General features: G+C 39.1%; 1 protein-coding gene across 1 annotated transcript in view; it reads left to right on the forward strand.

Moving 5' to 3' along the window:
• The window catches only part of GABRG3 (gamma-aminobutyric acid type A receptor subunit gamma3), a 312,369-nt gene that overhangs the window by 257,774 nt on the left and 37,995 nt on the right, over nucleotides 1-16,600 (forward strand). Inside the window, exon 6 of the mRNA XM_069006212.1 lies at nucleotides 5,358-5,495. Within this exon, the coding sequence (XP_068862313.1) occupies nucleotides 5,358-5,495 (138 nt within the window). The remainder of the gene's footprint in view (nucleotides 1-5,357; nucleotides 5,496-16,600) is intronic.

Here is a 16,600-nt window from a genome sequence, read left to right on the forward strand (position 1 = left end):
CTGCCATCTAGATGTGCTTCATAAGTGCATGCTATCATAAAATCTAAGGTAACACCAATTTTAATAGGAGAACTTCCAGGATTCTCCTACTTTAAAAGCCTTCTGAGAACAAACATCATACAGGAACAGATCACTGAGAAACCTCTTCCTCCAAACACTGAGAAGTTTGGATTAAAATTCAGTTTGCTTGCCAACAAAGAAGCAATTATAAAGACAGCTAACAAGACAAAAAAGCCCAGGCAAATTTTGTGGAAGCATATGATTTGTCATTCACAACATGGTGCATTTGTGGACTCCATTGATGCCTTAAGAGGCCTCCTAGACACAGAGACTAGACAGGAATAAGGGAATAAAAGTAGATATTTGTTTGAAAAGCCTTCAAAGGTACCCCTGGAGAGCCAGAGGCTGTTGCCAAGATGGACTGCAAGATGGATGACAGGTCATGAGTTCTTCATACTTTTATAGGTTTGGTTCATTTGCATATCAGGCTTAATTCTCCAATTAAAGCTTGCCCCTCCCTTTAGAGGCCTTTGGTTTATACTTTTTGGGCCTAGGACAGTCTGGGTGTCCTTGAAGAGCAGGCCCAGAGAGGCTTTGTTATGTCTACCTAGCATGAGAGAGCAGAAATTAACAGGCTGCAAGAAACTTCAGAGTTACACACTAGGCAGTACAGGATTTGAAAAACATGAAAGTTAAAACCTAAGGCATCATCATTATCCTCTGCTGACCCAGGCTGTGTTGACAGAGGTCTCCCAATTAGCCTGAAGGAGAGTTAACAAGGTAGCATTCAAGGAAGCAAAGTGTTTTTGGCTGTAAGGTGTAAAGGACTGCTTATTCCTTGCCTCTAATTGGAACAGAGCATCCTCCCTCTCCTGACCACCTCCCCCAGCAACAGCTGAATCTACAACACTCCCTCCATGCCCATGATTTAAACTCCAACCCCTTACTGATGACAGCAGCTCATCTTTCAGATCACATTTCCCCCTGGCTTTGAGTCTATATCTAACACCCATGGAAAAGCAAAGATTCCCAGAATCCAGCTACATCTTTCAAATACATACTCCTGTCACAAGCACCAGCTCCTGGAAGATACTTAATAGAACCAATCCTTTCTTTTGTTCTTCACACACATTTTCAGCTTTGCTGCTGCTTTCCTTAACTCCTCATCGCATACTCTGAGTACACAAATTTTTGCAAGCCTAGGAAGGAGCCTAATTGCATTATTCCTTCTGATATAAGCTGGGTCTACCTGTGTTACATGTGAATGCAAAGTGTGGGGAACCAGCAGTAAAATAAATGTATTTCACAGAGTGGGTAAAGTATGTTTGAAGAGATGAAAGAGGTTATTTATTTTTTCTATGCCTCTCTGTCTTTTCAGGTCTTGTATACTTTTCTATGGAAATTTTTTTACCTTTTCAAGTGGACTGTGTCCTTTTTGGCATGACCTCTTTTTGGCTATCATTCCAGCTCTACTCACTTCCTAAAACAGACACATTATCACACAAAACAAAGAGAAGCAAAGATATCAGGCACTGATCTAAGATGCCCAGACCAACTACAGCATTGGGGAAATCAAGGTTAGAGGCATTATGCACTAACAGGCATCAATGGTCATATTACAAAAGTTGGAGATTTTTCCATCAGTGTTGATTCCTGTAGCAGACATGCTTCAGGGCCACTTGATACCAATTCTCATGACTAACTTATGTTTGCCATACATCTTATCCAGCCTGGTGATATTTTTGCTTTGACCATTTTTTCAGCACTTTGTTGGAGCCTTCTGCACAAATCAGTCTCCCTAGAAAGTGAAGCAGTATGAACATGAGGGCTTTACATGGATACTTTCTCCTGAGCTCTTAAAGAAATAATCAAATTTGTTCTTGATCTGATTTTACAAAAATGTGTTGTACCATCTTACTAAAAGCCAAATGATCAGGGTGGTCTCTTAAAGTTGTTGATATGGTATATAAAAGCTGTAGCACTGCCTATAAAACAACCTTTGGGCCAGAAAGTAAGAGAATTTAATCAAGTAAATTGATGGGAGGGAAAATGAAGTTGTTGACACAGACTTTGGCTGAGAAGATCCTGAGTTGCAGGTTGCCAGAACTCAGATGGCTGTAAGACAGAGCACACACTTGGTTGTCTTCTTCCGATGCCGTTACCCTTGCTATCTTGCTGGCACCTGCTGGATAGCCTCCAGGACCTCCTGGAGGCTTGCCCCACTGCAGTATGAATATTTTTACATAACCTAAAGCAACTTGGCAGGGTAAATGCACTCGACAGAAATTTGTTCAGTGTGAATGGCTTGAAGCCACAAGGCCAAAAATTTAAGGTAATTTACTGTCATTTGTCATGCTGGGAAAGTGAAAGGAAGCTGAACAACGGAGGTTGCATTTTCTTGTGGAAGTACTGAAATCTCCAGTTCTGTTATTTTCTAAAATGAAATATTTAAAGGGCTAGAAACAATTAGGCTGTGTACAATAAATACTGAATATCACCAAAAGAAGAACCATCACGAACAGTCTATTCTGTAAGTTAAATGAATCCTAGGAGTGATATACTGTCCAAAGGGATGTGTAACTCCTCTATCAAAGTTATTATTCTTTTAAATAATTAAAAAGTGAAGTCAGTCACCTGGCACGAGAGCAGACCATAATAGCACTTATATAACAGGTTGAAACAACCCCCACTGACTCTCTAGTACTTCTCTCTTTTGATGTAAGCAACCAAATCATCGTAAGAGCAGACATCAGTGACTGTGGACTAAGGAACTATTGAAATGTCATGACGGTCTCCTGAGGTAGTTGCTTATGATTATGAATGATTATGAATAATACTGAAAGCAGGTACTTTGAAACTGAATCTGACCTTTCTTAGTCAAAAATACAGGAAAAGTCTTGAAGGGTGAGAGTCTCATGAACTTATTTCTGACTACATGTTGTTCTTGTCAGGATAAACAGCTATACCTTGGTTAATATGATAGCAAGCTTTCAAGCATACTGACAGTGTAATGAATTTTTTTTTTTTTTGGTGGGGTGGTCATGGGATGAAAAGAAAGTAAAAAAAAAATCAGAAAGAAATTGAATTCAAGACTAACTGGCATAACCTTTTCAGTGAAATTTGGGGAAAATATGTAAAAGTTCATTTTGTATTACTTTAAAATAATGTATTAAAAACCAAAATCTTTGCTACCTATTTGAAACATTTTTACCTGCAATGATTATAGTGAAATTTATCTGAGAAAAGGGACTCCATCTACTTCCTGCAACAAAACCTGCAAATTAACGCTTGGGGCTGCAAGTTCCGCAGAGGGAAGTGGTGCAGCAGAAAGGGTTTCCTTTCTCCACATCAGAAGGCAAATCAGGAGATAGGATTAGGGCCCAGACCATATGACAGCCCCTGTATGGTACTGATACAGTGTGTGGGGAAGGGGTGGCCCTGCCACCACCACTTGGCATGAGGGCTGGGCAGCCGCAGCGCGGCAAGGGGGCCGATACTTCTTCCTTCCTGAACTGCAGGGAGAAGATATCAGTCTCCATGGACGAAGCAAGTGTGAGAAGGCTCCTGAGGAGAAATGTATGGCTTTCCATTAGAGGGAGACATTATTCAGTCAGAAATGGAATCATTCAGGTTGGAAAAGACCTCTAAGAACATCCAGCCATTAACCTAGCTCTTCCAGGTCCACTCCTAAACCATGTTTCCAAGTGCCAGTTCTACATATCTTCACAACTACTAAATACCTTCAGGGATCATGATTCAACCATTGCCCTGGGCAGCCTATTCCAGTGCTTGAAAATCTTCTTCATTAATATATTTTCCCTAATATTCAATCTAACATCACCACCACCCTGCCTGGTGCAACTTGAGGCCATTTCCTCTTCTTGTTGTTTGTTACTTGGAAGAGGAAGAAATGTGATCAGAGGGCTCAGTCAAATAGGAGCCAGACTCAAGAAGATTTCAGATTGTTCAGGGCTATGGCTTGGAGGCTCTGCAAAGCTTGACTTCTTTCACTGTATCACTACATCTTCTGACATAATCTGCCAGCCAAAAAAATTAACCTTTAGCTCAATCTCACAGACTTGTACAGCAGAATTGGCAGTGAAATCTATTTGGCAGCAAGAGTTCTCACAGAGAACAGTGTTTGTTATTTCTTTATTTACATTGATGGGAAATGTACAAATGTGACATTTTGAATTAACACATAGTTATTTTTAGTCATTTTTTTAAATTAGAACTAAGGGACTTGTGTGTACTTTTCTTGCTGTGTTAGTGAGAGGGATAAACGAGGCCATGCACACCTTACAGTAGTACCCCGGCAGGGTGGAGTCTTAAACAAGATTAAAAAGACTCTCATAGGAGGAAATAGCACCATGACCAGAGAGGTTATTTTGCAATGCAAATATAAAAATGCATCAGTTTTCAATGGGGAAAAAAAAATTACTGATGAGACAATTATATTAACCATCTATTGTTGTTGTTACGCTTTTAATTTCCCTTGTAATCTACAGCTACAGTATTAATTAGGTGAATAAAAATTGATTGGATTATGCATTAGAGAACAACCCAATTTTAACTAGCTTGGGTGTGCTGTTGTTTTCTAGATGGTTTGTTATTATGGGATTAGACTGGTTGAAGATTTGTTGTTGGACATCTATTGGAAAATGCCATTCTCTAACAAAAGGGAAATTAACAATTGGCATAAGGATTAATTATGACCACTGAGTGCTAAACTGATGAAGACTTTCAGAAGCTATTTCAGCAGTAGAGATCAGGTGATGCCCCATTAATTACCCCAGACTTCAGAAGAAATATGGTAGCATGATATTTTAAAATTCCCATGCTAATGAAAATTTTGCTTTCTTTTGCACTTTGTTATGTTTCTTTCAGAAGTACAGTAGTACACCCCGCATTAGAACTACTGCAACTTTTAAAACAATGTGTCTTTTTCAATTGTTCATATCTTACACTGAGAGACTCAGATTTTTTTTGCATTTTATTGGTTTGCACAGCTTCTTCAGAGCTTATGTAAAGCAGTATACTACTGTGTCTGGACCTCCAATTAGTACAGTCAATTGCACCCCTGAAGAGATCTCCTTCTGATAGAACCAATCATATTTTTTCCATTGTTAAAAATCAATGATTGTGAAAAATCATAGGTCTGCCAGTATTATGACTATATTTTTGTGTGCTGTAAAACTCTAACTGAATTATACCACTTAACTCACTGACAAAGCATCAGAACAGAAATTTAGGTGTTCTCAAACAGCACTGAAACAGTGAACAGATAATATTTTGCAGAACCTTTTTTTATGAAATGCAAAATATTCATATGTGTATATATATATATTAATTTCTAGATGGCTATCCTAAAGAGGAAATGGTTTACAGATGGAGGAAAAACTCAGTGGAGGCTGCTGACCAGAAATCTTGGAGACTCTATCAGTTTGACTTTATGGGTCTCAGAAATACTTCAGAAATTGTGAAAACCTCTGCAGGTAAGAATGATACAAATGGTACTGCTTTTTCTGGAAATCAAATTATTTAAAAATATTTATCCCTGTTTTGCTTTCATTCAAGTGTAAATTTATTTTAACATGTTCCAATGTTCATGTTAGAACCTGTAAAATTCAGACCTCAAAAATATTGAATTTATCTTGATTTTTGATAATCTCTACTCTTCTAGTGACTTCACAAACTTAGGAATAAATCTTTACTTGATATAGCTGTTTGCTATAGACTTGAAGTTACTGTATGATTCTCATTCCTCATTTATTAGGCCACTCGTGCATCGAATCTCTCTTCACCATAAATTAAAGGGAAAGATTTTGAGCACAATGGTAGGTTAGTGAAATTAGACACTTTAGTACTTAGTCATTCAGCCAATGGTTTACTATTTTTCTTAATATTTCAAAGGCACTCTCTTTCTCAGCTGATAAATGCCTTTGCTAGTGACCTTACCAATTAATTACAATTAAAATCTAATTATGCCTATTCTATTTCTTCAGAAATTTTGCTGTTTCTTATAATGACACAGTAATATAGAGGGAAAAAAAGATGTTTAAAGAGAATACATTATTTGAACTGAATAAATTGTGGTCACACCACGTCTAAACTTTCTACATGACTGTAGTAAGCTCCATGATTACCATTTCGTAAGTCTTCTCACAGCTGCTGAGGGTATCTGCTAGAAGCAACCTTCTGCTTTACAGATGGTGAATTTTTGAAAAAATCTGACTTTTTTTTTTTTAAGGTAAGCAAAGCTAAGCTATTCTTTTGAAAACACCGTGAATAACATTAATGATAAAAAAGTTAAAAATCTGTTACACTACTGCTGTTAGGTCCTGGCCCACTCACTAACATCAGCAATGAATTCTTAGAACTGGACAGCAGTTTTTGTAATGAAGAGTCACTAAAGCTTTAGTGAAAATTTTAAGCTGGCGGTTTAGCAGAACAAAATGTTGCAACCAGCACACATGTGAAAGTTCTCTTTTGTTATGGATACAAAGCCTTTTAATTTGCAAGTTTCTCGGGAATGCAAATTTCCCATAAATTGAATGAGGTACAAAATACCAAATCATTAAAGTATCTATGTATGTGGTTTAACCCCAGCTGGCAGCTTAACCATGGTCACTTTCCCTGGTGGGATGGGGGAGAGAATTGGGAGTCTAAAAGTGAGGAAACTCATGGGTTGAGATGAAGATAGTTTAATAGGGAAAGCAAAAGCTGTGCACTCAGGCAAAGCAAAATAAGGAATTAATTCATGCTTCCCATGGGCAGGCAGGTGTTCAGCCTTCTCCAGGAAAGCAGGGAGGTTAGATGATCTTCGAGGTCCCCTTCCAATCCAAACCATTCTACAATTCCCTGAAAAAGAATTACCAGGTCATTATTAATGTAACGACAGTGTCTTGATAAACCAATCAAACTCTTCTTCTGCCAGGACAAAAACATATTTATAGAGGTCTTATTTAAATAAGTGAATGGATAATGTGGAGCAAAGAAAAACCTATTTCCTATGTTCTTTTTAGTATGTGCCCAGTTCTTATTAAGATGAATGAGTTGGCACAATATTTTTTGTATAATTGCTTTTGCTGCTCACCCATGTTTGTGAGTGCACAATCCAACAGCAGTGTTGAACTCAAGTTACTGGAACCATGTGATATTTCTATTCTGCTAAAGGCACCACAGTGACAGAAAGCTGTTGACAAACTGGAGCTTATTCAAATACTGAAAAAAACCCCAACCCCCAAAAAACCCCGTCAGGAGATTGTGGAAGCTAACTTAGAGGAAACAATGTAAAACGTGTGTGTCAGATTGTCATCTCAAGATGTCATCTGGTGTTATTAGGTTAGAAAAATGGGTTGTGCATTTCACCGGATATCTAAGAAGGGTGTAAGCAAATATATGAGAGACGTGAAAAATAAACCCCTGTGTTTGCATGTGGACCCGAATTTGCAGAAAATAGACTATATTTTGTTACTGTATAGTTTAAGGTAATTTCAAAGGCCAGATTTACTGAATGTCAACAATATTTACTGTCAACATCAAACCCAGGGCCAAGACTTGAGAAGAAACAGGTACATGGGAAAACCTTGAGTATGCCCCATGATACAGCGTAAGGAGTCCCAAAATAGAGGGAAAGGGGCAGGACACAGTGCACCTGGGACAGTGCAATATGTCTCTGACAAAATTGGAGGTAATACTGTGACTACCTGCTGTGTCTAAATATATGTGAACAAATAGGATAAAGAGGCATCTCTACTCTGGTACATGCCTATTTACTGACGCAAAGCGCTAGCCAAGAAGTTTGAGAATTTGGGAGCCCACAAAGCTGCTGTTTCCTCCTGTTTGGACAATCTGTGATAAAGAAGCAGCTGCTTCTTACAGGTGTTACATCTCCTTTACAGCCGTGCCACAGAGGGCTGCAGGTGGTCAAAAAAGAGATGCCAGGCTCTGTCATGGAAAATCTGTGTCAATTTTACACTCAAGCTGCCTGGAGAGGGAGACTGCCCTGAGGCTGCCCCTAGGACACTATGTGTGTAGGACACACCTTGAATTCATGCTGCTCCCCAGAGAGAGCAGTTCCCACACTATGCCCTGGTCTGTCTGGGGCCCCTCTGAACCATGTGGAAGCCCATAATGGCCCCAGCAGCCTCCACCCCTCTGCAGACTCAGGACAGAAAGGAAGAGCAGCATTGTTCAGAGTGCTGCACAGGGCACCATTCAGGCTAATAAGGTGGAATTAGGGAAAGGGAAGCAGCTTTCTGACAAAAAGGTACTAAACTTCACCTCTTCCTCCCAAGGGAAATTATGGGAACTACTGTTGCAGAGAGCATTTAGAAGCAGACTAGGCATAGTATAAGAAAATCTACTGCAGGGACCAGTCCTGCACTAACAAGAGATGGATTCAAAACCCTAACTTCCTTTTTGCTTCTGACTTACACCTTTCTGCTTGTTTATGACACTTACTTCTCACTAAATTACATCTATATAATGTGAGAGCTGCTGCAGTGCTACATTCCTATGTCCAGCTTGGGGATCTCTTTTTAGCTTGTCTTCAGCCATGTTCTGGGTATAATGAAGGGAGGTCACACTGACCACATGGCAACTTGTTGCTGTTCTTTGTCATTTGCATTAAGTCCTTTCTTGGTAGTCATTTTCATGACAGAGTTATTAGATTTAAGACTCGGCAGTGTCCTGCTTTTGGATTTTTTTTCGGTCTTTCCAAACCTTTTTCAGATATTTAAATAACCTTTATGTTAATTCATGACAATTTCAGAGGTACATGAGCAAGAAGCCAGCTTTCACAAAGTGTATTTCAGAAATCTAAGCAAGATGAGAAATGTCATCTTTTGCACTGAACCAGCAGTGGCTTAAATTATTGGCACAGTGGTGTACTTTGCTCTTTTTTTACAAGAGTCTGGCAGCCAGATAAAGTCTTCATTGCCACCTGTAAGAAGTGTATGGCTTTCTCCTGAGATTTTGTTTTAAATTTCATGCTAAGATACAAACACCAAAAAAAACCCCTAAAACAAACAAAAAAGCTTGTTCCAGTTTGACCAAATTTAGAAATACATCCTCTGAGAGAAGGCAGGTCACAACCATCCCTCCCCCACCAGGTTTGGGAAAAAATAAACTTTCCTCGAAGGAAAGTGAAAGAGATAAAAACTATTTATTGAACAAACACACAGGAAAAACACAATGATGCTAAATAATAAAACCTCTCACTCTGCTGAGAGAAACCTGGGAAAATTTCAGAGTCCTTTGGTAGATCTCTCTCTCCCTCCTTGGAGCTGGGATGGGGCGGTGGACCCACCTCCAGGGCCAAGGCCTCGGTGGAAATTCCTCCCATGTATCCTGATGTTGAAACAGTCCAGCAGAGAGAAAAGGAAAAAAACAAAGTCCCAGGAAAATGAAAGTTCAACTCTCCGAAGGAAAAGGAGCTGGGGGATAAAAATCTGCTGAAAGCCGACTGGAAAGAAAAGCAAGCTGGGTGCTTCCCTCCCCTCTCACTCTCCTGCTGCAGCTGAAAAAAATCTCTATCTCTGTGTGACCTTGAACAAGCTGCAAACTGCTTTGAAAAAGTTTTGCTCAGTTTTTCCTTCCCCCTCTCAGGCTCAGTTTAAAGGCATAGAAAGGCACACAAATTAATTTCTGGCCATAGGGCAGCAATATGGGATACACATCATAAAGTCACCCCAAGACAAAACCCAAAACCAAAACCAGAACAAAAAAAAAAAAAAAAAAACACAACAAAACAAAACAAAACAAAACAAAAAACTTACTGCAAATGGTGATTGCATGCAATAAACAGCAGAAATCACTGTGGTGCTGGTATGGTCATGATCCTCTACCTGAAACGCTGAGAAGTTTCTCACTGTCAGGTGATACCAAATTAATTCACCAATACTGAAAAATTCCCCTGTTGCCACGAGGCAAGATACTCAGATACTATAGCAAGAGCACTTCTCTTGCTACAATGTCAAATAAGGCTGACAAAGCTAATTAAAGTAGAGGGAGCACCAAGCCACTTGTGAAAAGAAAGGACAAACTGCATGTACACAAAAAATGCGTAGATTTTAAAACTGCAAGTCAGCCAATGGAAAGGTGACCAGGACAACAGGAGAGAGAAGAATGTCATCTTTAAAAGCACTCTGTGTGTTTGTAGTAAACTTCAGGTTTCTGAGTCCTAAGACTCAGAAATGAGACATTCCAAATACACTTGAGGGGAGTGGCAGGGTGGGGCACAGGAGGGGAACAAAAGCAAAGGCAAGAAAAACCCGCAACAGAATCCTGAAGGACTCCACAATTAAAGCTCATGCAGTGATTTGTATTGTTGCTTGCACTTTTCTGCTGACATCTCCCTCAGAAAGTCCATTCATTCTTTTTAAACCCCTTCTTTTCTCACACTGTTAGATAAATACAAAGACATTGTAGCTATTGAATCTTATTTTTATATACTTAAAAACTTCTTTGCATCATACAAGTATTGTTTGTGTTCTTCCTCTGACACTGATTGTGCCATAATCAAATCTCTTCTGATGGGAGAGAGTTTTTAAAGTCCTTGCCAGGAGTTCCAGAGACAAACAGGGACTCTCAGCCTTCGCTGCTTCTTGATAGTTGTTTATTAAGTCTTACCAGAGAAAAAGAGTCACTAGCATGATCCAGACATAGCACAAAACAGAGAATGAAGGAGAAACCGAATTATCAAGATTACACAGCCTTTTAAAGGTAAATCAACCAATGGTTACTAAAAACGTACATTATTTTTACTTTTCTACCAATTATTTAGTAACACAGCCAAGAACTGTGGAATTCTTTGTCCAATCATCCCAAACTACTTTTACTGCAGAATATGGAGTAGTAGAAGAAGAAGAATAAGGTTTGTAGAACAACAACAATCCTCCATTTTGATGTTTTTTGCTTTTATCTATTTACTACATTAGCAAACCCAAAACCTCTAAATTTTTCACCTGTGACAATCTTACATAGTAGTCCATCACCTAATTTACACTAGTGTAGTTTCTAGTTCTTTTCTAATAGTAGGCAGTTTTTTCCACAGACAGAGGTCAAAAGCTGTGCTGTTCAGGGGGGTGAAACCCCTCAAAACAGGTGGAGAAATATTCTCAGCACTCTGGGTTCCTACATTCCTCAGATCCTTTTAGCCTGAGAGATTTTTGCAGTTCAAAGGGCCTTTGCATAAATAAGTTCCACGTAATTCATCAGAAACAGAAAATACCAATAAAAGCACCCTATTTTAAAAAAATAATAGCTGATTATTATATAATAACATATATAATTTCTAATTCTATTATTATAAAAATATAATGATAAAATAATTATATATAGTGCAAGTTATATATATAGAACCAGACAGAAAGCACCATTTCATACATTCAGAATTATTCCAAGCATCAATACTCAAACCCAATAAATAGCCATAACAACTGCCATAAGAAGGTACAACTTTGTTCACATACCATGGATCGGTGATGATTAGTGGAGTCTGCCTATCATAAAACTTCTAAATCATGCTTTATGTTTTGAAATTGCTGTTTCATAAAGTACTTCAGCTTAAAAGATGCTCTCAGCTGCATCACAGTGCTGCAAATCAAGGTTGATCTCTGTCACAGATAAAGCTCTTTTGGGCCATGCCAATAACAACACCAGTTAAAGCACATATTCTTTTGCAGCATACTCAGTAAATGATAAGTACAAAACTACTACAGAACAAAACAAAGCAAACTTGTCTTTCAAGAAAATGCAAGGATCTATATACAAATATAGCTACTGGCAGAGGAAGGAAGGAACAGACATATTTTTACAGGGATGCCAAATTTCAGTAGGAGAGCCCCCATCAAGTCAGATGTGTTCTTGCAGCACAGAACACCAGCCGTATCCTGGGCTCCATCAAAAGCAGCATGACCAGCATGTTGAGTGCGGTGGTTCTGCCCCTCTACTCCACTCTAGTGAGAAGCCTATACACGGAATATTGGGCCCTGCACTGGGGCCCTCAGCATAATAAGGACATGGACCTGTTGGAATGAGTCCAGAGGAGGGTCATGAAGATGATCAGAGGGATGGAGCTTCTCTCATGTGAAGACAAGCTGAGAGGGTTCAGCCTGGAGAAGAGAAGGCTCCAGGGAGACCTTCTAGCAGCCATGCAGTGCTGAAACAGAGATGATAAGAGAGTTGAAGAGGGACTTTTCACAAAGGCCTGTAGTGACAGAACAAGGGGAGATGGCTTCAAACTGAAAGAGAGTAGGTTTAGACTAGATATTAGGAAGAAATTCTTTACTGGACAGGCACTGGAACAGGTTTCCCAGAGAAGCTGTGGATGTCCCATCCCTGGAAGTGGTCAAGGTCAGACTGAATGGGGCTTTGAGCAGTCTGGTCTAGTGGAAGGTGTCCATACCCATGGTACAAGGCATGATACTAGATGATCTTTAAGGTCCCTTCTAACCCAAACTGTTCTGTGACTGATTCTGTGGGTGAATCTGAGACTGACATTAGCTGATGCTCTTTGTCTGAAGTGAACACACTCCCAGAGATTTATCCAGAGGAAATGGTGCTCATGACTAGCTCTTCTACTAGGTGAGCAAAGAACAGCTGACTTGAGAAAGCATTTAAAAATGGTCACCTTTGCTTACTGTTTACTGTCAAATGCTCCCAGATCACTCAGCTGTAGGCACAGAGAGCCCACAAAAATTACCCACACAAGGTAAGCCAGGTTGACCAGTGCCAGTCCAGGCCTAGGCAGCCATCCAGTTGTCACCCCATAGGTCCACACTGATAGGGCAGGACCACCACCCATCCCAACCATCAGACTGGCAAGGAAAGGCCAGGGTCAGCAGCAGGCAGCTGAACCCCTCAGCTGGAGGAAGAGGTCGCAAGAGGGGTGGCAAAGAAGGATGGTCAGAGGCTTATCAAAGCAACTGGAGCCTGTTGGTGCACTTATGGTCTTGACAATGAGTGGAAAAAAATGCACAAGATGCCATGGTGACTGAATGTGATTGCGCCCATGCATACTTATTTTTAATGATCTGATTCAGTCACAACCTCATGTGCCAGCTAACTCATCTGAAGATATTTATTTAATGAATATCTATAAAACTTATGGGTTTTAAAGTCATTGACATTTTTAATGTCCCACTGAGTCCTGATGATACATCAGAGAGCTCTGTCATCTCTGCTCTTCCCAGGACAAATGTGAATTTGAGGATTTTTTTTCCTCAAACACTAAATTCATTGGGAACAAGAAGACACTACTTTAGCTGACTGTGCTGCACAGACTGTCTTTAACCAGATGGCATCCTGAAGCAGACAGGTGGAGACTCAGAAAAATACAATGCACCGTTTTAAAATAGAGTCTATTTTCACTTACGTGGCATTGCCTCTCATTGGAGCTTTGCCTCTTTCCCAATGTCACATTGTCCTGGTTCCAGCCAGGACAGGGTTAATTTTTTGCAGTGGCCAGGAGGGATATGGCCAGGATATGGGTGTTGTTCTATACTGCCTTCATTGGGAGTGGAGGGAAAGGGATTCCAATAAGATCCAGAATGTTTATACAGTTTAGGATTACTTTGCGTGTGGCACCAAATATACACCTGGATTTGAGATGACTCTCATTCTTTGGCTGCTTTCAGAGGAACAGAATAGTACTGTCTTATGCCTCGGCAGTCATCTCTGGAATGAGGGAATATCATAGGACTTACTTTCTGACAGTAAACATAAAATTATCTGAAAACAGAAAATTAGCCTGGTTATAAGAAGATTTAGCAATAATCTTTTTGTGACAGTTTTTATCTCTGATATGGTATTTGGAATAAACCAAATCCCTTTTTAGCAGAGAAATCAACAGTATTGACTTTTAAAAGATATTCATTTACATGTCAAATAGCAATCGATCTGAGTGAATATTTTGAAGATTTTGAATTTTTTCTAAGAGAAACTTCAATTTTTATTTTTAACAGTAATTCATGTAATAGTCTGATAACTTTGTCATTAGCTACTCAGATTAGAAATGTAATAAATAAATAAAAATATCATTACTAATAATACTTCTAGTCTATTAAAGTGCTTTCCTATGTTGCTTGCAAGTTTGACTGACATTTATGGGAATCAAAACTTTTATATTGCCCTGAAAATCCAGTACTTGCCCATCTTGTTACAAAATTGTCTCATAAAACTCATAGTAAGACATCTTCTGAAGAGAGTGATTTATAACTGCATCAATAGCCTACTGAAGTTAATGGAACTTTTCCCTGGTGCTGGCCTGGGATCAGATCCTGAAATGTAGAAGCCTGAAACTGTATATTTAATGTGAGTAATTCTTCAGTCACTAGAAACTAGAGAAAGCTCAGCTAATAAGGGTAAGTATAACATGCTCTAAAAACACCTTCCATCTTCTGTTCACAAATAGTACACCAGATAAGTAGAATAAGAGGAGTAGAGAGAATATTACTCCTCTCCATACTTTTTAAATTCAGCAGAACTGCATATATAACTGGCTTCATTCTTATGCTTTGCTTTGCAGAGACAAATGCTTAGTGTCCTTTGTATAGGTTCTACCATGGTAAATGGTGAAGGATAAGTAATAGGAAGTAATTTTACTTAGTAGTAAAGGCAAAAGTAGAACAAAAAATAGGCAGTGGGACATTTGGAGGCAAGTCTTCACCTGCATTTTTTCTGAAGGGAAAATTTTGGTAGGAAGTGATTTTTCCTAAAAAAAAATCCAGTTGTCCTCATTAAAGGACCTCAAGCTGTCATTTTTAAAGACTTCCATACTGTATGGAAAAAACCACACAGTCTTTTTTCCATTATGTTTTTCTTCAGCTGATGTTTTTATCTGATCATCCATATTTCGGAATATTTTGTATGTGTCTGACTTTAAGCGTTAAGGTTCCTTAATTAGTGTCCTCATTCACGCATCAAGTGACAATGCTGTATTTGTTGCTCCTTTGTGTGCATGGAGTCCTAATCTCCTGCTCCCTTCTGCTGGAGCTACATAATTTTCTATTCTGGGATGGTTCACCAGGACAGGTAGAAAACAAGGTTGACTCTGTTCTCCAGTAACTATAACCCAGACCTTGGGGTTTTTACCTGCACTGTCCTCTGAGCTTGAAAGAGTGATTGAATATTTAATAGCAGTGTGGAACTAAGTAAACCCCTTACAGAATTTTGCACAAAGGCTAGCCAAGTCACTCGAGACAGAGGGACTTTGGTCTCACATATCCTTGTGCTTTTACCAGCAGATCACAAAGTAAAAAACAAAAGACTGGAATTGCTTCCATGTTTTGCTAGGAAAAAAATTTGGTTCCTTACTTCTAAAGAACAGAGTTGTGAATTCTATATAGCAACAGAGGACTTCCTAATAGCAGTCACTTCTCATCTGCATTTTTCCTACCCATGATGACACCATGGTAAGCTGATAGCTTTTAGGGATTTATTCTGTGATTTCCAGCTCCCTCACTTGCTGCTCTCTGCAGTCATGGCAAAATTTGGTCTGGGAGAAAAATTGTGTGGCCAGACATTGCCACATAAGAAGCCACACTGCCATTTGTATGATACCTTTAGAAGTGAAACCTTTGACCTGCTGGACTATGTTTATACAGGCAGTAACAGGCTGTCATGGTGGCTAAAGCAGTAGGGAGAGAGGGAAGTATTTCTATGGAAAAGACACCATTACTGCAGTCAGAAGGGCTTTACAAGTGTCTTTAATACACAAAATACAAAACAGAATTGGATCAGTAAGTTGACTTCTAATTAGGTGCACAATGTAGACAGAATATTTTGACTCAAATTGTGAAACATCTCTTGACCTGCAATGCAGATTGATGATACAGTTTCTGTTAATATCACTTTGATGGGGGTGGAAATATTATATAAGAACTGAATTTATTCAGCTGAGAACAACCTTCTAGACTTGCTGTTCCAGCACCTCTGGCTTTTATTCCTACTTCTCTGTCATCACACTGCTGTATTGGTGATTTATTGTTGGCTAAATCAAAAGCTTTATACTAATGCAAACTGTGAAGGTTTGGCCTTTGGCCAGGGTCACACAGTAGCTACAATGTTATCGAAAAATCTTTCAGAAGCAGAAATTGTACTTAATTTAAAACTCACAGTATTGCACAGGATATTTTATATTTTATTAACTTCTGAATCTATAAACTTAATGAAAATTTTAAGATACAGAGAGTATGGAAGAGCTATTTACATGCCGCAGAAAGGTGCTAAGTGTCTTTTTAGATTTTAATTTCCCATAAACTAACAAAAATTGCAACGCAGACTAGTTACTTGCTAGCAAGATCTCTCTAAATTTAGCCTTTACTCCTTCACATCAGGCTCATGTTTCCAGATTTATTTCATGGGGCTATGGAAGCTCTTTCCTCTAGGACCCTTTTCAGCAGCTAATATTCACAACATTCAGGTCTTGTTCATAACAGCTCCATTTCAGTCAACACCTTCTGCTTCATAGTTACACTGGCAAGAGCCAAAATCTCTTCTATAATTAGTTGCCTGATGCTGGATTTACCCACTGTCTACTGAAGCCAACATTCATCTTACCTTTATCTGCCAGAAAGTCTGGCACATATGAGCT

Source organism: Aphelocoma coerulescens, chromosome 1, assembly GCF_041296385.1.
Source record: "Aphelocoma coerulescens isolate FSJ_1873_10779 chromosome 1, UR_Acoe_1.0, whole genome shotgun sequence".
Classification (NCBI taxonomy): Eukaryota; Metazoa; Chordata; class Aves; order Passeriformes; family Corvidae; genus Aphelocoma; species Aphelocoma coerulescens.